Here is a 26,321-nt window from a genome sequence, read left to right on the forward strand (position 1 = left end):
AGGAAAAAACAAAAATCTCAAATAAACAACCTAAATTCACACATAAAGCAATTAAAGAAAGAAGAACAAAAAAAAAATACCCAAAGTTCACAGAAGGAAAGAAATCATAGAGATCAGAGCAGAAATAAATAAAATAGAGACAAAGAAAGCAACAAAAAAGATCTATGAAACTAAAAGCTGGTTCTTTGAAAAGGTAAACTCTAGCCAGACTCATCAAGAAAAAAAGGGAGAGGACTCAAATCAATAAAATGAAAAATGAAAAAAAAAGTTACAACAGACACAACAGAAACACAAAGGATCTTAAGAAACTACTACAAGCAACTATATGCTAATAAAATGGACAACCTAGAAGAAACAGACAAATTCTTAGAAAGGTACAATCTTCCAAGACTGAACCAGGAAGAAATAGAAAATATGAATAGACCAATCACAAGGACTGAAATTGAAACTGTGATTTTAAAATTTCCAACAAACAAAAGTACAGGACCATATGATTTCACAGGTGACTTCTATCAAGCATTTAGAAAAGAGTTAACACCTATCCTTTTGAAAATATTCCAAAAAAAACTGCAAAGGAAAAAATACTCCCAAACTCATTCTATGAGGCCACCATCATCCTGATACCAAAACCAGACAAAGATACTACAAAAAAAGAAAATCAATATCACTGATGAACATAGACGCAAAAATCCTCAACAAAATACTAGTAAACCAAATCCAACAATACTTTAAGAGACTCATACACGATGATCAAGTGGGATTTATGTCAGGGATGCAGAGATTTTTCAATATCTGCAAATAAATCTGTGTGATACACCACATCAATAAATTGAAGAATAAAAACTCTATGATCATCTCAAAAGATGCAGAAAAAGCTTTTGACAGAACTCAGCATCCATTTATGATAAAAATTCTCCAGAAAGTGGGCATAGAGGGAAACTACCTCAACGTAATAAAGGCCATATAAGACAAACCCAGAGCAAACATCATTCTCAATGGTGGAAATCCAAAAGCATTTCCTCTAAGATTAAGAACAGGACAAGGATGTCCACTCTCCTCACTATTATTCAACAGAGTTTTGGACTTCCTAGCCATGGCAATGAGAGAAGAAAAAGAAATAAAAGACATCCAAGTTGGGTAAGAAGAAGTAAAAGTGTCACTGTTTGCAGATGACATGATCCTATACATAGACTATCCTAAAGATGCCATCAGAAAACTACTGGAGCTAATCCAAGAATTTGGTAAAGTTTCAGGATACAAAATTAATACACAGAAAACTCTTGCATTTCTATACACTAACAATGAAAGATCAGAAAGGGAAATCAAGGAAACAATCCCATTTACCATCACATCCAAAAGAATAAAATACCTAGGAATAAACTTACCTAAGAAAGCAAAAGACATGCACTTGGAAAACTATAAGACACCGATGAAAGAAATCAAAGACTACTCAAACAGATGGAAAGATATACCATGTTCTTGGATTGGAAGAATCAATACTGTCAAAATGACTATACTGGGCTTCCCTGGTGGTGCAGTTGTTGAGAGTCCACCTGCTGATGCAGGGGACATGGGTTCATGCCCCGGTCTGGGAGGATCCCACATTCCGCAGAGCAGCTGGGCCCGTGAGCCATGGCCCCTGGGCCTGCGCATCTGGAGCTTGTGCTCTGCAACGGGAGAGGCCATGACAGTGAGAGGCCCATGTACTTCAAAAGAAAAAAAAAAAAAAAAAAAAGACTATACTACCCAAGCCAATCTACAGTCAATGCAATCCCTATCAAATAATCAATGGCATTGTTCACAGAACTAGAACAAAAAATACTAAATTTATATGGAAACACAGAAGACCCCAAATAATCAAAGAAATCCTGAGAAAGAAAAAAGGAGCTGGAGGAATCAGACTCCCTGACTTCCGACTATACTACAAAGCTACAGTAATCAAGACAGTACGGTACTGGCACAAAAACAGAAATATAGATCAATGAAACAAAATAGACAGCCCAGAAATAAACTTCCACAGCTGTGGTCAATTAATCTAAGACAAAGGAGACAAGTACAGTCTCTTCAATAAGAAGAGGTGCTGGAAAAACTGGACAGCTACATGTAAAATAATGAAACTAGAACATTATCTAACACCATACACAAAAATAAACTCATATGGAGTAAAGAACTAAATGTAAGACTGGACACTATAAAACTCTTAGAGGAAGAACAAACTTTGACATAAATTTCAGCGATTTTTTTTGATCCACTTCCTAGAATAATGAAAATCAAACCAAAAATAAACAAATGGGACCTAATTAAACTTAAAAGCTTTTAGACAGCAGAGGAAACCATAAACAAAATGCAACCCACGGAATGGGACAAAATATTTGCAAACAAAGCGACCAACAAGGGATTAATCTCCAAAATATACAAACAGCTCATGCAGCTAACTATCAAAAAAAAAAAAAAAATCAAAAAATGAGAAGACCTAAATAGACATTTCTCCAAAGAAGACATACAAATGGCCAAAAAGCACATGAAAAGATGTGCAACATCACTAATTATTAGAGAAATGCAAATCAAAACTACAATGAGGTATCACCTCACACCAGTCAGAATGCCCATCATCAAAAAGTCTACAAACAATAAATGCTGGAGAGGGTGTGGAGAAAAGGAAACCCTCCTACACTGTTGGTGGGAATGTAAATTGGTACACAACCACTAGGGAGAACAGTATGGAGGTTCCTTCAAGAACTAAAAATAGAATGACCATATGATCCAGCAATCCCAGCCCTGGGCGTATATCCAGAGAAAATCACAATTCAAAAAGATACATGTAACCCAATGTTCATTGCAGCACTAGTTACAACAGCCAAGACATGGAATCAGCCTAAATGTCCATCGACAAAGGAATGGATAAAGAAGATGTGGTACATATATACAATGGAATACTACTCAGCCATAAAACAGAATGAAATAATGCCATTTGCAGCAACATGGATGGACCTAGAGATTATCATACTAAGTGAAGTAAGTCAGACAGAGAAAGACAAATATCATATGATGTCACTTATATGTGGAATTTAAAAAATGATACCAATGAACTTCTTTACAAACAGAAAAACACTCATAGGCATATAAAACAAACTTAGTTACCAAAAGGAAAAGGAGGGGGGAGGGAATAAATTAGGAGTTTGTGATTAACATATACACACTATTATACGTAAGATAGATAATCAACAAGGACCTACTGTAAAGCACAGGGAACACTACTCAATAACCTGTAATAATCTATATGGGAAAGCATCTGATAGAGAATGGGTATATGTATATGTATATGTATAACTGAATCACTTTGCTATACACCTGAAACTAACACAACATTGTACATCAACTATACTCTAATATAAAATAAAAATTAAATTTAAAGAAACATGGGGCTTCCCTGGTGGCACAGTGGTTGAGAATCTGCCTGCCAATGCAGGGGACACGGGTTTGAGCCCTAGTCTGGGAAGATCCCACATGACACGGAGAAACTAGTCCCGTGAGCCACTAGTCCCATGAGGCACAACTACTGAGCCTGTACGTCTGGAGCCTGTGCTCCGCAACAAGAGAGGCCGCGACAGTGAGAGGCCCGAACACCGCAATGAAGAGTGGCCCCCGCTCGCCGCAACTAGAGAAAGCCCTCGCACAGAAACGAAGACCCAACACAGCCAAAAATTAATTAATTAATTAATTAAAAAAGAAAACTCACTCACTTAAAAAAAAAAAAAAAGAAAGAGAAAAAAACTCGTGTATAAGTGGAGCCCAGCGGTTCAAACCCGCATCATTCAATTGTCAATTTATTTAGCAGTCTATTTCTCTAGTTTTAAAAATATAAGGATTTTTTTCTCATTCTTTTTAAGGATTTCTAGCTTAAACTCATTGTGGCCTATAACAAATAATGTAGCATCTTAATCCTTTAAACATTTTTAGACCTAATCTATGGCCTAATCTATGATCAACATCCATCTCTGCTTGTAAAATATGTAGTCTGCCTTTGTTGGGTAAGATGTTCTATATGTGTTCATTTTTTTCATCAGCCATTTTAAAATCTATATCATTACTAATCAATTTAAAAGATGTGTTTTTAAGTCTTCCCAAATGACTATGAAAATGTTGCTTTCTGCGGCTGTTGAAAACTCAGCCTTGATCAGCCAGTCACTTGAAAGTAATCTGCCTTTCTTTCTCTAGATGCTCTTAACATTTCTGCAGTATGATTTCTTGATTTGGATTTCTTTTTATTATTGTGCTTGAGATTTATCTTTTTAACCTTTAATTAAATGTTTTTCACCAGTTATTTTAAAAATCTCGACCAATATCTGATTATATATTGCCTCTTCTCATTGTTTCTCATTCTTCTAGAACTTTAATTCAACATATGTTTAACCTTCTAATTCTACTATTTTCTATTTTTTTATATTTATACCTGTCTGGGATCCATCCTTTACACTTCTTTCAGAGCTATTTTATTTTATTTATTTATTTTTAATATCTTTATTCGAGTATAATTGCTTTACAATGTTGTGTTAGCTTCCACTGTACAACAAAGTGAATCAGCTATATGTATACATACATCCCTATATCCCCTCCCTCTTGGGTCTCCCTCCCACCCTCCCTATCCTACCCCTCTAGGTGGTCACAAAGCACTGAACTGACCTCCCTGTGCTATGCAGCGTCTTCCCACTAGCTAGCTATTTTACATTTCGTAGTAATATACATCAATTCTACTCTCTCACTCCGTCCCAGCTTACCCTTCCTCCTCCCCATGTCCTCAAGTCCATTCTCTACGTCTGCGTCTTTATTCCTGTCCTGCCCCTGGGTTCATCACAACCTTTTTTTTTTAAGACTCCATATATATGTGTTAGCATACAGTATTTGTTTTTCTCTTTCTGACTTACTTCACTCTGTATGACAGACTCTGTCTGTAGGTCCATCCACCTTACTACAAATAGTTCAGTTTCATTTATTTTTATGGCTGGGTAATATTCCACTGTGTATATGTGTCACACTTTCTGTATCCATTCATCTGTCAATGGACTATTAGGTTGCTTCCATGTCCTGGCTATTATAAATAGTGCTGCAATAAATATTGTGGTACATGTCTATTATTGAATTACGGTTTTCTCAGGGTATAGGCCCAGGAGTGGGATGCTGGGTCGTATGGTAGTTCTTTTTTTAGTTTTTTAAGGAACTCCATACTGTTCTCCATAGTGGCTGTATCAATTTACATTCCGACCAACAGTGCAAGAGGTTCCCTTTTCTCCACACTCTCTCCAGCATTTACTGTTTATAGATTTTTGATGATAGCCATTCTTACTGGTGTGAGGTGATACCTCATTGTAGTTTTGATTTGCATTTCTCTAATGATTAGTGATGTTGAGCATTCTTTCATGTGTTTGTTGACAATCTGTTTGTCTTCTTTGGAGAAATGTCTATTTAGGTCTTCTGCCCATTTTTGGATTGGGTTGTTTGTTTTACTGATATTGAGCTGCATGTGCTGCTTGTAAATTTTGGAGATTAATCCTTTGTCAGTTGCTACATTTGCAAATATTTTTTCCTATTCTGAAGGTTGTCTTTTCATCTTGTTTACAGTTTCCTTTGCTGTGCAAAAGCTTTTAAGTTTCATTAGGTCCTATTTGCTTATTTTTGTTTTTATTTCCATTTCTCTAGGAGGTTGGTCAAAAGGATCTTGCAGTGATTTATGTCATGAAGTGTTCTGCCTATGTTTTCCTCTAAGAGTTTTACAGTGTCTGGCCTTACATTTAGGTCTCTAATCGATTTTGAATTTATTTTTGTGTATGGTGTTAGGGAGTGTTCTAATTTCATTCTTTTACATGTAGCTGTTCAGTTTTCCCAACACCACCTATTGAAGAGGCTGTCTTTCTCCATTGTATAATCTTGCCTCGTTTATCAAAAATAAGGTGACCATATGTGCGTGGATTTATCTCTGGGCTTTCTATCCTGTTCCACTGACCTATATTTCTGCTTTTGTGCCACTACCATACTGTCTTGATTACTGTAGCTTTGTAGTATAGTCTGAAGTTAGGGAGCCTGAGTCCTCCAGCTCTGTTTTTCTTTCTCAAGATTGCTTTGGCTATTCAGGGTCTTTCATATTTCCATACAAATTGTGAAATTTTTTGTTCCAGTTCAGTGAAAACTGCCATTGGTAGCTTGATAGGGATTGCTTTGAATCTGTAGATTGTTCTGGGTAGTAGAGTCATTTTCACAATGTTGATTCTTCCAATCCAAGAACATGGTATATCTCTCCATCTGTTTCTATCATCTTTAATTTCTTTTATCAGTGTCTTATACTTTTCTGTATACAGGTCATTTGTCTACCTAGGTAGGTTTATTCCTAGGTATTTTATTCTTTTGTTGCAATGGTAAATGGGAGTGTTTTCTTAATTTCTCTTTCAGATACTTCATCATTAGTGTATAGGAATGCAAGAGATTTCTGTGCATTAATTTTGTATCCTATTACTTTACCAACTTCATTGATTAGCTCTAGTAGTTTTCTGGTAGAATATTTAGGATTCTCTATGTATAGCATCATGTCATCTGCAAACACTGACATCTTTACTTCTTCTTTTCTGATTTGGATTCATTTATTTCTTTTTCTTCTCTGATTGCTATGACTAAAACTTCCAAAACTATATTGAATAATAGAGGTGAGAATGGGCAACCCTGTCTTGTTCCTGATCTTAGAGGAAAGGTTTCAGTTTTTCACAATGGAGAACGAGGTTGGCTGTGCGTTTTTCATATATGGCCTTTATTATGTTGAGGTAAGTTCATTCTATGCCTAGTTTCTGGAGAGTTTTTATATAAATGTGTGTTGAATTTTGTCAAAAGCTTTCTCTGCATCTATTGAGATGATCATATGGTTTTCATCCTTCAATTGGCTAATATGGTGCATCATACTGATTGATTTGCATATATTGAAGAATCCTTGCATTTCTGGGATAAACCCCACTTGATTATGGTGTATGATCCTTTTAATGTGCTGTTGGATTCTGTTTGCTAGTATTTTGTTGAGGATTTTTGCATCTATGTTCATCAGTGATGTTGGTCTGTAGTTTTCTTTTTTTGTGACATTTTTGTCTGGTTTTGGTATCAGGGTGATGATGGCCTTGTAGAATGAGTTTGGGAGTGTTCCTCCCTCTGCTATATTTTGGAAGAGTTTGAGAAGGATAGGTGTTAGCTCTTCTCTAAATATTTGATAGAATTCGCCTGTGAAGCCATCTGCTCCTGAGTTTTTTTGTTGGAAGATTTTTAATCACAGTTTCAATTTCAGTGCTTGTGATTGGTCTTTTTATATTTTCTATTTCTTCCTGGTTCAGTCTTGGAAAGTTGTACTTTTCTAGGAATTTGTCCTTTTCTTCCAGGTTGTCCATTTTATTGGCATATAGTTGCTTGTAGTAATCTCTCATGATCCTTTGTATTCCTGCAGTGTAAGTTGTTACTTCTTTTTCATTTCTAATTCTGTTGATTTGAGTCTTCTCCCTTGTTTTCTTGATGAGTCTGGCTAATGGTTTATCAATTTTGTTTATCTTCTCAAAGAACAAGCTTTTACTTTTATTGATCTTTGCTATCATTTTCTTCATTTCCTTTTCATTTATATCTGATCTGATCTTTATGATTTCTTTCCTTCTGCTAACTTTGGGGGTTTTGTTCTGCTTTCTCTGATTGCTTTAGGTGTAAGTTTAGGTTGTTTATTTGAGATATTTCTTGTTTCTTGAGGTAGGATTGTATTGCTATAAACTTCTCTCTTAGTACTGTTTTTGCTGCATCCCACAGGTTTTGGGTCATCATGTTTTCATTGTCATTTGTTTCTAGGCATTTTTAAAATTTCCTCTTCAACTTCTTCAGTGACTCCTGGTTATTTTGTAGTGTATTATTTAGCCTCCATGTGTTTGTATTTTTTACAGTTTTTTTCCCTCTGATATCTAGCCTCATAGTGTTGTGGTCGGAAAAGATACTTGATACAATTTCAATTTTCTTAAATTTACCAAGACTTGATTTGTGACCCAAGATATGATATACCCTGGAGAATGTCCCATGAGCACCTGAGAAGAAAGTGTATTCTGTTATTTTTGAATGGAATGTCCTACAAATATCAATTAAATCCATCTTGTTTAATGTGTCATTTAAAGCTTGTGTTTCCTTATTTTTTTTCATTTTGGATGATCTGTTCATTGGTGAAGTGGGTACTATTATTGTGTTACTGTTGATTTCCCCTTTTATGGCTGTTGGCATTTGCCTTATGTATTGAGGTGCTCCTATGTTGGGTGCATAAATATTTACAATTGTTATATCTTCTTCTTGGATTGATCACTTGATCATTATGTAGTGTCCTTCTTTGCCTCTTGTAGTAGTCTTTATTTTAAAGTCTATTTTGTCTTATGTGAGAATCGCTACTCCAACTTTCTTTTCATTTCCATTTGCATGGAATATCCTTTTCCATCCCCTCACTTTCAGTCTGTATGTGTCCCTAGGTCTGAAGTGTGTCTCTTGTAGACAGCATATATATGGGTCTTGTTTTTGTATCCATTCAGCCAGTCTATGTCTTTTGGTTGGAACATGTAATCCATTTACATTTAAGGTAATTATTGATATGTTTGTTCCTATTACCATTTTCTAAATTGTTTTGAGTTTGTTTTTGTAGGTCTTTTCCTTCTCTTGTGTTTCCTGACTAGAGAATTCCTTTAGCATTTGTTGTAAAGCTGGTTTGGTTGTGCTGAATTCTCTTAACTTTTGCTTGTCTGTATAGGTTTTAATTTCTCCATCGAATCTGAACGAGAGCCTTATTGGGTAGAGTAATCTTGGTTGTAGGTTTTCCCTTTCATCACTTTAAATATGTCCTGCCACTCTTTCTGACTTGCAGTTTCTACTGAAAGATCAGCTGTTAACTTTATGGGGATTCCCTTCTATGTTATTTGTTGCTTTCCCCTTGCTGCTTTTAATATTTTTTCTTTGTATTTAATTTTTCATAGTTTGATTAATATATGTCATGGCATGTTTCTCTTTGGATTTATCCTGTATGGGATTCTCTGTGCTTCCTGGACTTGACTATTTCCTTTGCCATGTGAGGGAAGTTTTCAACTATAATCTCTTCAGATATTTTCTCAGACCCTTTCTTTTTCTCTTCTTCTTCTGGGACCCCTATAATTCGAATGTTGGTGCATTTAATGTTGTCCCAGAGGTCTCTTAGACTGTCCTCAATTCTTTTCATTCTTGTTTCTTTATTCTCCTCTGTGATCGTTATTTCCACTATTTTATCTTCCAGGTCACTTATCTGTTCTTCGGCCTCAGTTACTCTACTATTGATTCCTTCTAGAGAATTTTTAATTTCATTTATTGTGTTGTTCATCATTGTTTGTTTGCTCTTTAGTTCTTCTAGGTCTTTGTTAAACATTTCTTGTATTTTCTCCATTCTATTTCCAAGATTTTGGATCATATTTATTTTTTATTTATTTATTTATTTTTTTTGTGGTACGCGGGCCTCTCACTGTTGTGGCCTCTCCCGTTGCGGAGCACAGGCCCCAGACACGCAGGCTCGGCAGCCATGGCTCATGGGTCCAGCCGCTCCGTGGCATGTGGGATCTTCCCGGACCAGGGCACGAACCCGTGTTTCCTACATTGGCAGGCGGACTCTCAACCACTGTGCCACCAGGGAAGCCCTGGATCATATTTATTATCATTACTCTGAATTCTTTTTCCGATAGACTGCCTATTTCCTCTTCATTTGTTTGGTCTGGTGAGTTTTTACCTTGCTCCTTCATCTGCTGCATGTTTCTCTGCCTTCTTATTTCAACTTACTGTATTTGGGGGTCTCCTTTTCACAGGCTGCAGGTTTGCAGTTCCCGTTATTTTTCGTGTCTGCCCCCAGTGGGTGAGGTTGGTTCAGTGGCCTGTGTAGGCTTCCTTGTGGAGGGGACTGGTGCCTGTGTTCTGGTGTGTGGGGCTGGATCTTGTCTTTCTACAGGGCAGGACCATGTCCTGGGGTGTGTTTTGGGGTGTCTGTGCACTTAGCATGATTTTAGGCAGCCTCTCTGCTAGTGGGTGTGGTTTTGTTCCTGTCTTGCTAGTTTATTGGCATGGGGCATCCAACACTGGAGTTTGCTGGCTGTTGGGTGGAGCTAGGTCTTACAGTTGAGATGGAAATCTCTGGGAGAGCTCTCACCAATTGATACTGCATGGGGCCAGGAGGTCTCTAGTGCTCCAATGTCCTGAATTCAGCTCTCCCACCTCAGAGGCTCAGGCCTGACACTAGGCCGGAGCACCAAGACCCTGTTAACCACATGTCTTAGGCTTCTAAATATGTATCCAGTGACCACTGCATAGAAGTCTGATTTTCTCCTGTTGTAATTCACTTTCCAGTCCTTGCAGATCGGCTCTGTTAGATCACTCTTCTGATGCTCACTAAGGCTGCTCACCGCTCCAGTTGGCAGATTATTTCCTTCCTTATGCAGGAAGATCTCTGAACTATTTTAGGTTAGTAATTCTCTTTTCATCTTTGTCTAAACTCTTATTAACTCTATTCACTGAGATTTTAATTTTACATTTTTTTTCACTTTTGAAGGTTGTATTTAGTTCTCTTTCAAATGTTATGTCACTTTTTTTTAAGGTTCATGTTCCCTGGAAATCTTTTAAGATTTGCTTTTATTTCAGCATAATTGTTTTTCAATCTGTACTTTATTATACTGATAATACTATCCCAATAATTAATGGGGTTTTTTTCCTTCTTTTCTTATCTATTGTTTCTTAGTCATGGTGTCTTGTATCTTTGTTTGCTTGTTGATCTGTTTACATTTGACATGTTTGTCATTAAACTTGAAAAATAAATTTTTAGGTGTCAAATTCTGGAATTAAGTACATTTCTTCTAGATTTACATTTGACTCTGCCAGGTACTTTGGTACACAAAGTATAACCACATTAATGGCAGTTCAAGGTTTGAGAGTCCATAAAAAGTCCAGGTAATTACAATCTTTCATGAAATTATTTGCTAGAGCTAGCTCAATACCTCTTTTTTGTTACTTTGAGCATGTAGACTTTTAAGTTCCCAGCTTATTGCGGGGAGGGTTTGACCAGACTTACTTGTGTGGGTCTTGGTCTTTCATTCCTACACCCCTTACCTTATATGGTCATCAAAACAAAAGTCCAAATTATGTGGGTTCAGCAAACTACCTTGGAATAATAATAGCTATCGCTGGATTCCCATTATTTCTTCTGTTTTAACCTAATAATCTCTCTTGCTTTGGTAGTTCTTCAAGACTTCAAAGGTTTACATTTTAAACAGGTTTGTTTTGGGCTGTTTCTGGTGGGAAATTTGGCATGGAATCCTAGTCACTGTTAATGAAATTCCCTATCCACATCTCTATTCAGATCATTGGGAGCATATATTTTACGCCTCTTTTTTCACATGGGCAGTCTGTTGTTTATACTTTCCCCTTTGTTTGAGTAATAATTTTAAAACAAAATTAAGAGTTAAAACTTTAAGTGACAATAAATTAAACTTACCCAAGTACTAAGGCACTAATAAAGCTCTTATACAATTTTTGCTTTTTTTCCATTTTCTGCATATTTTCAGATTCATGAAGAAATTTCATGAGGTTGCAATCATTGAGAGTGTAATAGAGAAGGAATTAAGATCTTTACAGCTTGAAAATTGGTGATAATCTGTGTATATTTATATATAGGGAGGAGATCCTTAACTTTCATAAGATTTTCAAGTGGGTTAACACAATCCATAAAAGCCTGAGAATTGTATTAGTTTTCAATTCTGATACTTTTGCAAAACTTTTACCATACTATAATGTTTTTCTGTGCCAACACAGTCTTCTAAGTATTTTTAAGAGTGTCTCACAGCCCCCCGTGTTACTCTGCAGGACTCTGCCGTGCCTTTCCCTCAATGATGAATGCCTGGGTCCACTTCTTCATGTGTTACAGGAAGCAGAGCAGTGACGTACCTCCTTCTTAGAAGCTATCACCCCCGGGGCAGAGATGGGATTACGTTGATGGGACTCTTACACCATGGATGAATAGGATCTGAGATGTTTTTCCACCAGGGTCTTATGGCTTGCAACAAAATCAAGTCACTAGGCCTTTTCTGCATGCAGAGAACCTTCTGGAACATAAAGGCCTTCGCCTTGAGTAGGAAGCAGGAAAACAGAAGTCGTCCACAGTGTCAAGATTTCACTGAGAGTTTGCTGGGGCTCAAGTGACCTGAGAGCGTAATGGTCAGTGGCAGAGCCTCATTCTTCCCTTTCCTTTCTCTGGCAGTGTCCTCCACACACTCAGGAGAGAGAGCTACTCAATGTGCATGACAACTTCTAGAAAGAAGTGGGAGCAGCAAGGGTCTCAACAGGGGGCTAAGACCAAAGGGTGAAGACATGCTGGCTCCAGTCCCTGAGGGAGAGGAAGGAGGCAGCAGACAGCTCCCAGCTCTGAGGCTTGTAGGGATTATTGAATTAGGTGGGTTTCAGGTTCTGGGACACAGTGACCCAGTCCCCATCCCTGTTGCCCTGGCTTCCCATTTCCGCGGCCAGCACTGACTCAGCAGCTGTGCAGGATATTGCGCTGAAGGCTTGGCTTACTGTCTTCCCCCAGATCACTGGCAGTTAGTGGGAAAGCCTCTTGGGCAGCCTTGGGTGATGAAACCTATCACAGCAGCAAGAGAATGCTAATGCGAATTCTCAAGCCCCCACCCTCACCCTTCCTTCCTCTTTCAGGGGCTCAAAGTCTGGCAGGAGGAAGCACAAGCAGCAACTGGCTGGGCAGACTTCCCAGGAAGATGCGGCCACTCCTGCTCCTGGTGGTCCTTCTCCTGCCCCCCAGGGCTAGGGCAGGTGAGTGACCGTCCCCATCCTCAGAGGCCGACCCCCATCCCATAGACTCTGGAGCCAGACCACTCAGGCGCTTCCTAACCCTGTCTCATTGTGCAGCTTGTGTGAGTTCAGAGTTCCTCAGCTTCATCATCTATAAAACAGGAATTATATCAGGCCTACCTCAGAGAGTTGACATGAGAGTTAAATGACTTAGTGTACATAAAGTTCTTGGAGTCGTCCCGGCACGTACTACTTGCAATATAAACGTGCTCTCCGAACTCATTCCACAGCTCCTGTGGCAGAGCCTAGGAGATAAAGATACAGCAACAGCAGGCCCGCCAGCTCATCCTTAGAGCCTTAAATTCATGAGCTGGCCATGAGCTGGACTCACAGGGATCTGGGAGGCTCCCTGAGGAAGAAGGTACCATGGGACTTCAGGGAGAGGCTGCTCAGAGGGCTCTGGATTTGCCATCCCCACAGCAGAGGAACCTTCCTCATTATGGGAGGCTGCAGCTGGCCGTGCATCGTGGGGAGGTGAGAGGGAGCTGAGGCTGGGATGGGGAGCCAGCAGCGTTTCCTGCAGAATCCTGGAGCCTCCCTCAAGGCTGGTGCCCTGCAGACCCAGTTCTCATGAACCACCAGCTTCTCCGGCCCTTGCAGCACCTCTCCTGCCTCACCATCTTCTAACATTTCTGGAGCCAGCAAGCCACAGCCCACACACCTGTCAGTGCAGAGATAAATGCCTAATGCTTCCTTCCAGGGCAGATCATCGGAGGCCAAGAAGCCAGGCCCCATTCCCACCCTTACATGGCATATGTTCAGATCCGAACTCCAGGTCTGAAAATTTGTGGGGGGTTCCTGGTGCGAGAAGACTTTGTGGTGACAGCAGCTCACTGCTTGGGAAGGTGAGGCACTAAGGGGCTTCTGGGCACCAGCAAAGCAGGTCCAGAAGATTTCATGAGAGGAGCCATTGAAAGCAGCGTTCTAGCTATTAAGGGGTGAAAAAAGAGCAGGTAGGGCTTGGGGAGCAGGGAGCAGGCCAGTGTAAATGGGGAGAAAGGAGGACCTGATCAAAAGAAGCAAGATGGGGAGGTGGAAGGCACGCATTGGGGCTCAAACTATGAATTCAAGCTCCTTTTATATTGTAGGGGAGGCCAGATATAAGGTCGCTGGGTTTCCTGCCACCCCCAGCTCAAGGCTGTGGAGACCAACGGCATAGAGCCCAGTCCCAGAGCCCTCCTGTCCCCACGTTCCCTTGGCTGAGGTCTCGCCACCCCGGGCTGTCACGTGGCCTGCATCGGAGACTGCAGTTCCTGCAGCTCAGACCTACCTCTAGGCTCCCTTTCCTTTGCAGCCAAATAAATGTCATCCTGGGGGCCCACAACATCAGGAGGTTGGAAAGGACTCAGCAGCGCATACCAGTGCTCAGAGCCATCCCCCACCCCAGGTACAATCCGCAGAACAACTGGAATGACATCATGTTACTGCAGGTACTGACCCTCTGGTTCTTCACCCGGGCGGCTCCCTCCCAGCTTGGGGGACCAGGGAGGGGGAAGCCGAGCAGACTCCCAGGGTGGTGGTGGGCGTGGGGCGAGCACGGCAGAGACAGTCCCTGAGTGCCTGCATGCTTCCTGCCAGCTGAGGAGCAGGGTAAGATGTAATCGAGCTGTGAGGCCGGTGGCTCTGCCTCAGACCCACAGCAGGCTGAGTCCTGGGACCCTGTGCACTGTGGCCGGCTGGGGCCTTGTCGGCCTGAACAGGAGAACAGACACGCTCCAGGATGTATGGATCAGCGTGCAGAGGGGTGAGGAGTGCAGGAGACGCTTCATGTTGTACACCCGCCGAACACAGATTTGTGTGGGCGACCCAAGAGAGGGGAAATCCGCCTTCTTGGTAAGACCACGGGCATCTGCCGACACTGTCCGAGACAAAGGGACGTGGGCAGACTGGGCAGTGGGGACAGACTATATCCCCATGGCCTCAGTCTGGGGCCAGACCAGAGTGAGGTGGGGGACTTTTCCCCATCAATCCGGTCTCTGGGGGAATAGCAGGTGCACCAGACACAGGACGTACATGTGCCGCGTTTTCCTGGGGCCGGTGAAGGTACCTTGACCTGGGTCGTTCTGGAGAATAACCATAGCCAGGGCTGAAGTCCAGTGATGGAAAATTCCAGAAGCTCGACTTCTGCTTGCCCTCCCTCTCCCGTCTTACACACAGCCAGCAGTGGAAGGAGCCCACCCACACCTGTCTTCTCTGAGGGTGGGCCTTAGGGCCGCAGGAGCGGGGAGGCCTGGAGAATGGAGGCCCGGCTTAGTGTCCCTTCCTCTGGCTGCCCACAGGGAGACTACGGTGGCCCCCTTGTGTGTAACAACGTGGCCCAGGGCATCGTCTCCTACGGAAACAGCATTGGGACTCCTCCAGCAGTCTTCACCAGGATTTCCAGCTTCCTGCCCTGGATACGGAGAACGATGAGACGCTTCCAAGAGTGGGGGCTGGAGTGACACCCCCTGTCACTGATTCCCCTTCTCCGGGGCAGAGTCCAGATCCAGGGCAGTTCCCAGAGCCTTAATAAACATCCACATGTAGAGTGGAAATAACCGATTTCTCATTTCTTCATTAAACATGATTCAGTACACAGCAAATGTGCACCAGGACTGAGTGTGAGCTCCTCCGGGGAAATGGGGTCTCTTCCCCAGGACAAGTGAATCCCCGTCCCCACCCACCATCCTGGGAGTCAGGGTGAGCTGCTTCTCTCCTCCAGGCCATCCATCCCTCCATCTCCCCTCCACCCACTCTGGGGAGTGATGGAAGGACCTATCTCTCCCCAGAGTAAGGCTCCTTATTCTCCACCCTACCACAGACTCTCTCCTTTAGGTATTAAAGTGTACCCCCAAACTGTGTGCCCTTGGCATGGATAGGACAGGCAGACCAAAGGGAGAATTGAAATTCCATACGAAATTCCATACAAGGCCCAGTTTAACATATGGTAAACAATTCTCAAATCACTGAGAAACAATTAACTTTTAATAGACGACACTGAAACAAAATAGAGAATCATTGGGGAAAACAGATAAAGTTGGGTCCACACTTCTCATCATAATCCAAAATAACACTCAGATAGGGTCAAAGACCTAAATATTTTAAAAAATCAAACCATACAAGTACTAGAAGAAAGAACAAAAAAGGTTTACTTTCTTAAAAATATCTAACAAAACACCCATATCAAAGCTGCGCTATTCACAATGGCCAAGAGATGGGAGCAACCCAAGTGTCTATGGACAGCCAGAGTTTCTGAAACCTTTTCCCATACCAGCCCTGACTGTACTATAGACCAGTGTTCTCATTTTCAATGTGATGAGGGTCTCCTTCTGGTTTCGTTACTCTAAAATTATACAATACAATACAATATGTTGGCTAAAATAACTTCACTTTATACTAAAGATTAGCTTATGACTGATACATCAATATTATACTCAATAATAGATTTCTGAAGTCACATAGTTTAAAACCGTGCTTTTAACACGTCAAGGTAACTGTAAAAAATCAGCTGGGAAGTTCTTCTATGTTCATCAAGATGGTAATTACTCCTCGCAGTGTGACATTTCCCACCTGAATTTTTGCAGTTTCCATAATCTTGAAGAATCACTGAACACATATCAAAGCAAGTGATATGCGGAAATGCTCTGGTAAATTTGATCATTCTTTTATAGCTATTTCTTGCCAGAAAGTCATTTGCCTAACATTCAGTGTAAGTCATTTATCAACAAAATTTTAATCAATAATACATCTTTGAAATTACTCAGTCATTTTTCCTATATTTGCTACCACCTACCCACAGGAATTCTCTCTTGCTTGTATGTTCTGGGGGAAAACAGTCTCATTGTTAAATGTTTGCATTGGCAGGTGGAAAGAATACTTGACGATGGAGAGGGGAGGAGAGAGCTGTGGAAGAGCCCTCGTCCAGCCCTTCCTCTCTGTGACATTTGCTTAGAGCCCCAGAGCACCACCCAGGTCGGGACTCAGTCCCCAGGAAACTCCCAGGGCAGACCCACCTCTCCGCTGAGCCTCCCCCTGCCAGTCAGCACTTCCCAGGCAGCTCTCTGCCTCCAGCGGCCCTGCTGGAAATGTTTCTACAGACCTCACCGTGCTCACCTCCAGAGGACAGTTCCCTACATGACCATCCCAGAAGCCAGTTCCACCGCCTCTCACAGCTCAGCATCCTCCCCTGATAAGTAAACCTCAGCAGCAGAGCTTTGGCAAGAAAGCGTTTTGCACACTAAAAACTAGAGTAAATGAACACAACTCCTCCCACTTTCTTTCTCCACTTTCCACCTCTGTGCCTTGGAAGCCCTACTGACTTGTCTGGAAAGTCACAAAACCGTGGCAAGGTCATGGACAGAAATCCCACTGGGAACTTCTCTCCTGACCCCGTAGCTCAGGCAGACTTCCAGTCCCCCAGAGGCCTGGTGCCTGTGCCCTGGGGCAGAGCATCAGAGTCAGGAGAAGCTAGCCACTGGCTGTTTGTCATAACTATAGCAACATCACAGAAGTGAGGTCTGGTAAACTTGATAATGGTTGTCTGAGTTTGTCTGGGAAATGGTGGGTGCCCCAGGGGAAAGCCACCTGACCCTCAGGTTGGAGAAGAGAGGGCAGCCCAGGACTGCCTAAGGAAATGTCTTTCTTATAGAAATGTGAAAAAACTCTCAGAAGTGGGTGAAATCTTCCAAGTACATTATGAACCATTTCAAGATTTTCGTTGGCATGACCCCCAGAACAACTAAATACCCCATTAGACTGATACCCATCAAGATTGCTTTTTTGCCAGCAGTACCATTCCTGGGCATATATCCAGACAAAACTCTAATCCTAAAAGATACCTGCACTCTTATGTCCCTAGCAGCTCTATTCACAATAGGCAAGACATGGTAACAACCTAAATGTCCATCAACAGATGAATGGATAAAGAAATAAGATTGCTTTTTCAAGTTTCCACCGAATTTTCAGAAGTATAATTTTCCCAGGCTACATTATAATCCACTGTTTTGTTGTACAAAAAATTACTAAACCGTTTTGACATCCGTAAATTTAACAGGCCTCTCTCCAAACACTCCCCCCAACCCCCACAGTATCCCACGCTCACTTCGCCCTGGCCGGAGCAGATCAGATGGCTCCACTGATTAGCCATTGGCTCTGCATGCTCAGGGACCTTCCTGGGTTACAAGCCCTGGGACGGTACTATGGGTTCCCGGAAAGACAAGACTCTTTTGTGCTCCTCACCTTCTGTCCCAGTGAGCTGCAGTCAACATGAAGTTGTCTTATGCCAGGAAACCCCGACATCTGCTCCAGTCTTGCTTGTTGTCATAGAAACATACAGAGACCATGTAGGGTGGGGCTTGCGGTCTGGTCTTTCTGCCCCATTTGATCTCTCCTGAAAGAGAAAATTTCCCTGGATCTCTCTGTTCATAGGAAACAGGACGGGCACTGCCTGGTGACCTAAAACAATGGGATGTCCAGAGGAGGATGGTCTGCAGTGGTCTTCAGGGACCCAGCACAATGAAATGGGGGCTCCAGGCTTCCTTGGGCAGCATGGCGGGCTGGCAGCTTGACCTGTTTCCTTGCTTAGCTCTTATCTCCCTGTAGAGATGAGGAGTTCAGCCCTTGTTCTGGAGCACTTCAAATACATGTGAAGGGGAAGGGATCTGTCTACCAGATAAACCATCTAGAAGACCTGGAAATAAATCTCTCTGACCTACCCTGGTTATTTCTTCGTCCCTGAGATTTTCAGATCTCCTGTGTCCTGCTTACTTCCAGGTGACACTGGTTTCTAAAACCTGAAAATTTAAGCTCATGGAGCGGAATGCTCTGCCTTCTTTCTCCCCTATCATGAGTCAGGCACATAGTAAATGTCCCACAAATACTTGTTGGATATGCAAATGAACATTCTCCCAAATTGCTTTTCGTCCTAATGTAGCCTGAACCTCAGCACAGATTTATCTTTTTAAGGAATTTAGCCATCATGATAAAGAGGAACACATGTACAGGATTAGAAATCAGAGTGAGGTTGGGAAATGGGAGGAGGGGGCTTGTGTGGAAGCCAGCTTCCATTAGGGCCATGATCAGTGTTGAGGCTACACTGAGAGGCCCACTTAGGTTCTGGATATCTGCCCTGGTGGAGCAGGGTGGCTCGAGAAAGTGGGGAGAGTGAGGAGGTGACATCTAGGAAACAGTGTAAAATAGCTCTCTCATTCTTGGTCTAGACAATAACTCTTGGGATAGAGCAATCCACTCTTAGCTTTGGAGGATGGGAAGTTATAAGCCTTATTTTCAGCTTTCCCTCCACACCAGGATCCTCTGCCATCCTAATTATAAGCAACTTTCCATGTGCCAAGGTGTGACCTATGGAGAGGAGAAGACCCACCAGATCTCCGCGGGAGTCTTTCCTGTAATCTGTGCACTATATACCCAGTGGCAGGTCTGGGGTTTAGAAAATTTCTGGGAATGGACTGAGGCAAGGAACAATCATAGCAATAATCTTGCTGGGGCTCTGGGGAAGTGTTGCTGCTGGAATAAGCCAGGCCTCTGAGGATAGGGATAGTCACTTACCTCTTTCAGCCCTGGAGGTAGGAGATTGGCCACTAAGAACAGGAGCAAGCTGAGCAGGCCTGAAGTGGCATGTGATTTCTCCATCCAGGCTTTTTCAATCCTGAGTTTCAAAGGGCAGGCTCAGGGCCCACCAATTTAATCCTGATTCTGTTGATTCTGAAGACATGAGCTTTCATCAGAAAAGTCTGTATGGTGAGGGTGTTGCAGGAACCGCATTCTTAGGCCCTTGGTAGTCAGCATGATCACGTTCACCTAGAGAAAATCCTGAGCTCTGAATGGAGGAAGGGCTTTGGGGGGTTGGGCATTAATCAGAAATGGTGTCCCCTTCCTCTAAATTCAATCCTCCAAGACCATAAATCTGACCCCACCATGCCTTTGTTTGTCATTAGGTCTACTGTCATTTGTCTACTTCCTAGAAAAAAAAAACCAAAAAGCATACAACTATCCAATTATACTCTTTGCAGAGCTTTGGAGGTTTTTTTTTTTTTTTTTTTTTTTTTTTTTTTTTTTTTTCCGGTACGCGGCCCTCTCACGGCTGTGGCCTCTCCCCTCGCGGAGCACAGGCTCCGGACGCGCAGGCTCAGCGGCCATGGCTCACGCGCCCAGCCGCTCCGCGGCATGTGGGATCTTCCCGGACCGGGGCACGAACCCGTGTCCCCTGCATCGGCAGGCGGACTCTCAACCACTGCGCCACCAGGGAAGCCCTGGAGGTTTTTTTGACAGCTGAAGAAATTTTTTTATTGTTGTTCTAAATGCAAAAGTATCAAGAAAAAGTCTTTCCTAAAATACATTAGCCAAGAGCCTAGTCATCCATCAACTTCTTGGTAGTTTCAGGCAACTGCAAACTGTTGGGGATGGGGGTGAGGACCAGAGATTGAGGATGAAGTGGAGGTGGGGTATTGATGAGAGTGCCAGGAAGATAAAGTGATGACAGAATAGGAGAGTTTAAGAAGAGGGGTTTGACAGACAAATGCACCTGAATTTATTGTGTGGTCCAGTCCCAGGTAGACCTTATAAAGCCAGTATTATTCTCAACTTGTTGATATTTCAAAGGTTTAAAAGACCCCAATATTAAAGTAGTTGGGAAGCATCAGGTAGAGACAGAAAGAGGATAAACAAACTTTGTCATTCTACGTTTTCCAGGTCACTCCTGTCCCACCTGGCCCAGGTAATCTGGGCTCCAGGGAAGACCATCATGTGGGCAAATGTTCTACCCCCAAGGCTCCTTGCTCCTGGTGAGGAACCAGGCATATTTGCTCATGCAGTTCTCTGCACACAGGTGCTTAGGGTTGTCAGCGTTTAGAAGGGCAAGTTCCAAGCTATGATTCTACTTAGAATACAGGCAATCAGCCGGGCAGTTTAGATTACTTCTATTTGTTCTTTTGTAATTTAGTACAGACATGAGAAGACTTCTGGAATCTTATCTCAAACTGAACATAAGGTTTAAGCTGTTTTTGCATCATTGGCTCAGTCATTACCCACAAGTTAGAACATGTATCTTCTCATTTTCATTCTCTGCCTCAAGAATGACAGTTCCTTAAAGGGGATATATTGCCTCTTTTTTTTTTTTTTTTTGCGGTACGCGGGCCTCTCACTGTTGTGGCCTCTCCCGTTGTGGAGCACAGGCTCCGGACGCACAGGCTCAGCGGCCATGGCTCACGGGCCCAGCCGCTCCGCGGCATGTGGGATCTTCCCGGACCGGGACACGAACCCGTGTCCCCTGCATTGGCAGGCGGACTCTCAACGACTGCGCCACCAGGGAAGCCCTATTGCCTCTTATCTTTGATGATTTACCTCTCCTCCCCACCGCCAATTTGCAAACCACCAAGTATGCTCAGCAATGTTGCAGTAATTTATTAAATAATTGTGTTGACACACTGGTCTTTAACACACCTATAAAATATGATTTATGATGTTTGGGAAGTACAGAAAATCAAAGATAGACTATAATTTTAGCCCAAAGCAGGTGTTTATCATTTTAACGAATGTTGTCACATAGAACCATGCGTTTTCACAGTTTCTGCAGCTGGTTTCCTGTGCATTTGGCAGTGCTATCACATTTTTCTGATTGGCAGTTTTCCTCTGAGCTATCTGTACCTTGGACTACACTTCCACTCCACACATGGCTCAGGCCTCCCTTCTCCCAGGGTTCCCCATGGATCCACATAATAGTGATCAGCCGTTGTCTCTCTCTGCTCTCCTTCCACTCCCCTCCTCCTCCTATCTCACCTGACCCACATCTAGCTCTGCTGCACAGACCAAGGGCAAAAGGCACCTGTGTCTGAGCCTAGCGATCATTCCAGAAGAGCAGCTGGCTGCTCTTGTGAAGTTATCACTAACAAATTTGTAATTGCTTCAGAACTTTTCAGTGAACAGAAGTAAAAAAGGAAGAAGGAAAATGAACAGAGTGTCAGATGTGTGGGACACTACATGCAACATAAGTTTAGGGAGTCCCAGAAGGAGTGGAGATGGTTGAAAATTTCACAATATTGATGGAAAAAAACCCACAAAACCCTGAAGCATTAATGTTCAAAACCAAGAAGCTCAGTGAACTCCAAGTAGGATAAAGTATCATAGAAGAATGGGCAAGATTTCCCCCATGCCTCCTTCCCTTCTATCCTAGATCTCATCATTTTATTTCCAGTCCAGCCCTCTCTTCAGATAGCACCCTTGGCTCATTGTCTCCCAGAGCTGCTCCTTCTGTGTTATGTCCACATGTGAGGAGTGATGGGACGGAGCTACTTCTGGGGTCTGTGACATCATTCAGACATGGGGCCTCTTCTCCTTGATCTAGAAACCTAAGTGCTCTTAAGGGAAAAGTAGCTCCAACAGTGCTATCCATGTTCAGAAGAGGTAGCTGACCACTTTCTCCAAATGACATCTACCATTAGGGCTTTTTAAAATTGAATTGCAAAAGATTCTTTTTTAAAATTACTATTTAAATTACTAATTAAATTATGTGGTAAAATATACCTAATGGAAAATTTACCTATTAACCAATTTTAAGTGTGCAGTTCAATGGCCTTTAAGTACATGCATATCGTTGTGCAACCTTCACCATTAACCATCTTAAGAAATTTTTCACTTCCCAAATTGAAACTCTGAACCCACTAAACAGTAACTCCCCATTACCCTTTCCCCCTAGTCCCTGGGAATCACCATTCTACTTTGTGTCGCTATGAATTTGCAAGAGATTCTTAAATAAATGCAAGAGTCTTGAGCACGGTCACATCATCAGTCTTATACCTCATTTATCCCTTACACCTTAAAAGGTAGTAGACAAAACCTATACAAATTGAGACTGTAAGAAAAGAGGAAGGGACGAAGGGAGAGCTGGGGAGGGGGCAAGTCATCACAAACAAGCCTGCCTGAATGCATCCTTTTGACCCTGACCACCAAATTGAACCCAAGGTTCCTCCTACCTTTTCCTGAATGTACAGGTATGCTAGAGAGGCCTAACGCTCCATACTTGTGGCCATTTTGTAAGCTAAAGAAAGAGATGAGAAGCAAATTTCCTCATCTGGGTGGAGTATCGACGTCATCTGGGACAACTGAAAGATGCCTGAAGCCTGGGGAGGGCCTCTGTTCTTGTTTTCAAGGAAAGAAGAGCCCCAGTTAAAAGTGACTGCCCCCACCTGGGCATCCCCCTCTGGCCTTTCTATAAAACTCATTGTATTGAGAAGAATGGGGGATACAGAGGAAATATTTGTGCAATTGCCTCCAGAAACCACACCCCTCGTCCTGACCCTCAGTGGAGCCACTCTCTAGAGTGGAGGATGGGATCTTCTCCCACTGGTCTGGTATTCATTGCCTGACAGGTGAGTTCGGCATGAGGCTTGAGAACACTCAACTTGTGGCTTGGTCTAGAAGGTCCCAGGCTTAGGCTCTGAGGAGAATTTCCACAAGAGAGGATACAGAGATTCCAGAAGAAACTCAGCTTAGTCAAACACTATCAATTTACTGAGACATAAAGATAACTGGAAAGCCCCAAGGAGAGAGATTTCATTTCAGAGAAACAGATGGTATGATCACTTGGTCCCGTGATACAAATAGATCTAAGAGAAGCAGGCTGAATGGCGCTGTGGCCAGAGGGACTGGGAGAGAATAGAGTTGAAGAACAGTACATTCTGATTGAGAGAGTGCTGGCTGGGAGTTGGGAGACCGGGGACCAGTTCCTGTGCAGAACACGCCACATGGCTGTGTTGGTCACTACCTAGCCTTGTAGTTTTAATGGTTAGTGTCTATCAGTGTATTTCAAAACTTTTCTTTCTACAGTCATGAATATTTTCCTTAAGTAAAATTTGGACACATGCCAAATATTTAAAACAGATGCACAGCTCTGATTAAATGGTGTGGGGTGGAGGTTTGATCTCTTTCTTTTCTTTCCCTTCTAGGCAGTTCCACAATTTGAAAACCATGAGACATGATGAAACTCGATTGACAAACAGCTGGTCTACCAGAGCCATCCTGCAGACCATAGGGCACTTGCTGTTTTATCTGGTCTGGGTCTTTTGTCTCCATCAGGATGTGGGTTGTCTTTCCCCACAGGGATTTGGTGTGGATCGTTTCCTCCTCCGTGATGTTTTGGGCACCATGCTTCACAGCTATTTGTGGTAGAAAATGTGAGGTGGGTGCACTCATACCTGGCTGTCATTAGTCATCTGGTCTCTCCTTGCTTGGGAATTTGAAGTCTCAGTGATGACTGTCATGTCAGCAAAGGCTTTCACTCTCCAGTGTGAACACCTGGAGGTGAGGTCATTCAGGCCATATCAGAGGCTGGCTACGACTGAAACACATACTAATAGTCAACTTTGTAATTGTACACTCAAGCACTAACATGACAAATTTTCTGGATTTTCGAAATGATATAGAACTTTTCTATATCAAAACAGTGAATCATACTGTAGCCAGAGAAAATTATACTTCTGGAAATTCAGTGGAAACTTTAAAACATCATCATAATAGGGTATCAGTCTAATGGGGTATTTAGTTGTTCTGGGGGTCATGCCAACGAAAATCTTGAAATGGTTCATAATGTACTTGGAAGATTTCACCCACTTCTGAGAGTTTTTTCACATTTCTATAAGAAAGACATTTCCTTAGGCAGTCCTGGGCTGCCCTCTCTTCTCCAACCTGAGGGTCAGGTGGCTTTCCCCTGGGGCACCCACCATTTCCCAGACAAACTCAGACAACCATTATCAAGTTTACCAGACCTCACTTCTGTGATGTTGCTATAGTTATGACAAACAGCCAGTGGCTAGCTTCTCCTGACTCTGATGCTCTGCCCCAGGGCACAGGCACCAGGCCTCTGGGGGACTGGAAGTCTGCCTGAGCTACGGGGTCAGGAGAGAAGTTCCCGGTGGGATTTCTGTCCATGACCTTGCCACGGTTTTGTGACTTTCCAGACAAGTCAGTAGGGCTTCCGAGGCACAGAGGTGGAAAGTGGAGAAAGAAAGTGGGAGGAGTTGTGCTCTTTTACTCTAGTTTTTAGTGTGCAAAACGCTTTCTTGCCAAAGCTCTGCTGCTGAGGTTTACTTATCAGGGGAGGATGCTGAGCTGTGAGAGGCGGTGGAACTGGCTTCTGGGATGGTCATGTAGGGAACTGTCCTCTGGAGGTGAGCACGGTGAGGTCTGTAGAAACATTTCCAGCAGGGCCGCTGGAGGCAGAGAGCTGCCTGGGAAGTGCTGACTGGCAGGGAGAGGCTCAGAGGAGAGGTGGGTCTGCCCTGGGAGTTTCCTGGGGACTGAGTCCCGACCTGGGTGGTGCTCTGGGGCTCTAAGCAAATGTCACAGAGAGGAAGGGCTGGACGAGGGCTCTTCCACAGCTCTCAGCTCTCTCCTCCCCTCTCCATCGTCAAGTATTCTTTCCACCTGCCAATGCAAACATTTAACAATGAGACTGTTTTCCCCCAGAACATACAAGCAAGAGAGAATTCCTGTGGGTAGGTGGTAGCAAATATAGGAAAAATGACTGAGTAATTTCAAAGATGTATTATTGATTAAAATTTTGTTGATAAATGACTTACACTGAATGTTAGGCAAATGACTTTCTGGCAAGAAATAGCTATAAAAGAATGATCAAATTTACCAGAGCATTTCCGCATATCACTTGCTTTGATATGTGTTCAGTGATTCTTCAAGATTATGGAAACTGCAAAAATTCAGGTGGGAAATGTCACACTGCGAGGAGTAATTACCATCTTGATGAACATAGAAGAACTTCCCAGCTGAATTTTTACAGTTACCTTGACGTGTTAAAAGCACGGTTTTAAATTATGTGACTTCAGAAATCTATTATTGAGTATAATACTGATGTATCAGTCATAAGCTAATCTTTAGTATAAAGTGAAGTTATTTTAGCCAACATATTGTATTGTATTGTATAATTTTAGAGTAACGAAACCAGAAGGAGACCCTCATCACATTGAAAATGAGAACACTGGTCTAGAGTACAGTCAGGGCTGGTATGGGAAAAGGTTTCAGAAACTCTGGCTGTCCATAGACACTTGGGTTGCTCACATCTCTTGGCCATTGTGAATAGCGCAGCTTTGATATGGGTGTTTTGTTAGATATTTTTAAGAAAGTAAAACTTTTTTTTTCTTTCTTCTAATACTCGTATGGTTTGATTTTTTTTTTTTAATATTTAGGTCTTTGACCCTATCTGAGTGTTATTTTGGATTATGATGAGAAGTGTGGACCCAACTTTATCTGTTTTCCCCAATGATTCTCTATTTTGTTTCAGTGTCTTCTATTAAAAGTTAATTGTTTCTCAGTGATTTGAGAATGGTTTACCATATGTTAAACTGGGCCTTGTATGGAATTTCATATGGAATTTCAATTCTCCCTTTGGTCTGCCTGTCCTACCC

General features: G+C 42.5%; 1 protein-coding gene across 1 annotated transcript; it reads left to right on the forward strand.

The window, feature by feature from the left end:
• Positions 1 to 11,921: 11,921 nt before the first annotated feature.
• LOC131753328 (cathepsin G-like) lies at positions 11,922 to 15,453 on the forward strand. Its single transcript, XM_067030685.1, has 6 exons — positions 11,922 to 12,264; positions 12,757 to 12,873; positions 13,613 to 13,757; positions 14,207 to 14,342; positions 14,491 to 14,745; positions 15,192 to 15,453. The coding sequence occupies exons 2-6, from the start codon at positions 12,819 to 12,821 to the stop codon at positions 15,351 to 15,353; spliced, it is 753 nt and encodes a 250-aa protein (XP_066886786.1). The 5' UTR covers positions 11,922 to 12,264; positions 12,757 to 12,818; the 3' UTR covers positions 15,354 to 15,453.
• Positions 15,454 to 26,321: the final 10,868 nt, after the last annotated feature.

The sequence above is a fragment of the Kogia breviceps genome, chromosome 3 (assembly GCF_026419965.1).
Source record: "Kogia breviceps isolate mKogBre1 chromosome 3, mKogBre1 haplotype 1, whole genome shotgun sequence".
Lineage (NCBI taxonomy): Eukaryota > Metazoa > Chordata > Mammalia > Artiodactyla > Physeteridae > Kogia > Kogia breviceps.

Bases quoted from the DNA above. Each gene is read 5' to 3' on its own strand.
- LOC131753328 (XM_067030685.1), top strand. From the start codon at position 12,819: ATGCGGCCACTCCTGCTCCTGGTGGTCCTTCTCCTGCCCCCCAGGGCT. The intron at 13,758-14,206 runs GTGAGGCACTAA...TTTCCTTTGCAG, and splicing joins GCAGCTCACTGCTTGGGAAG to CCAAATAAATGTCATCCTGG. The intron at 14,746-15,191 runs GTAAGACCACGG...GGCTGCCCACAG, and splicing joins AGGGGAAATCCGCCTTCTTG to GGAGACTACGGTGGCCCCCT.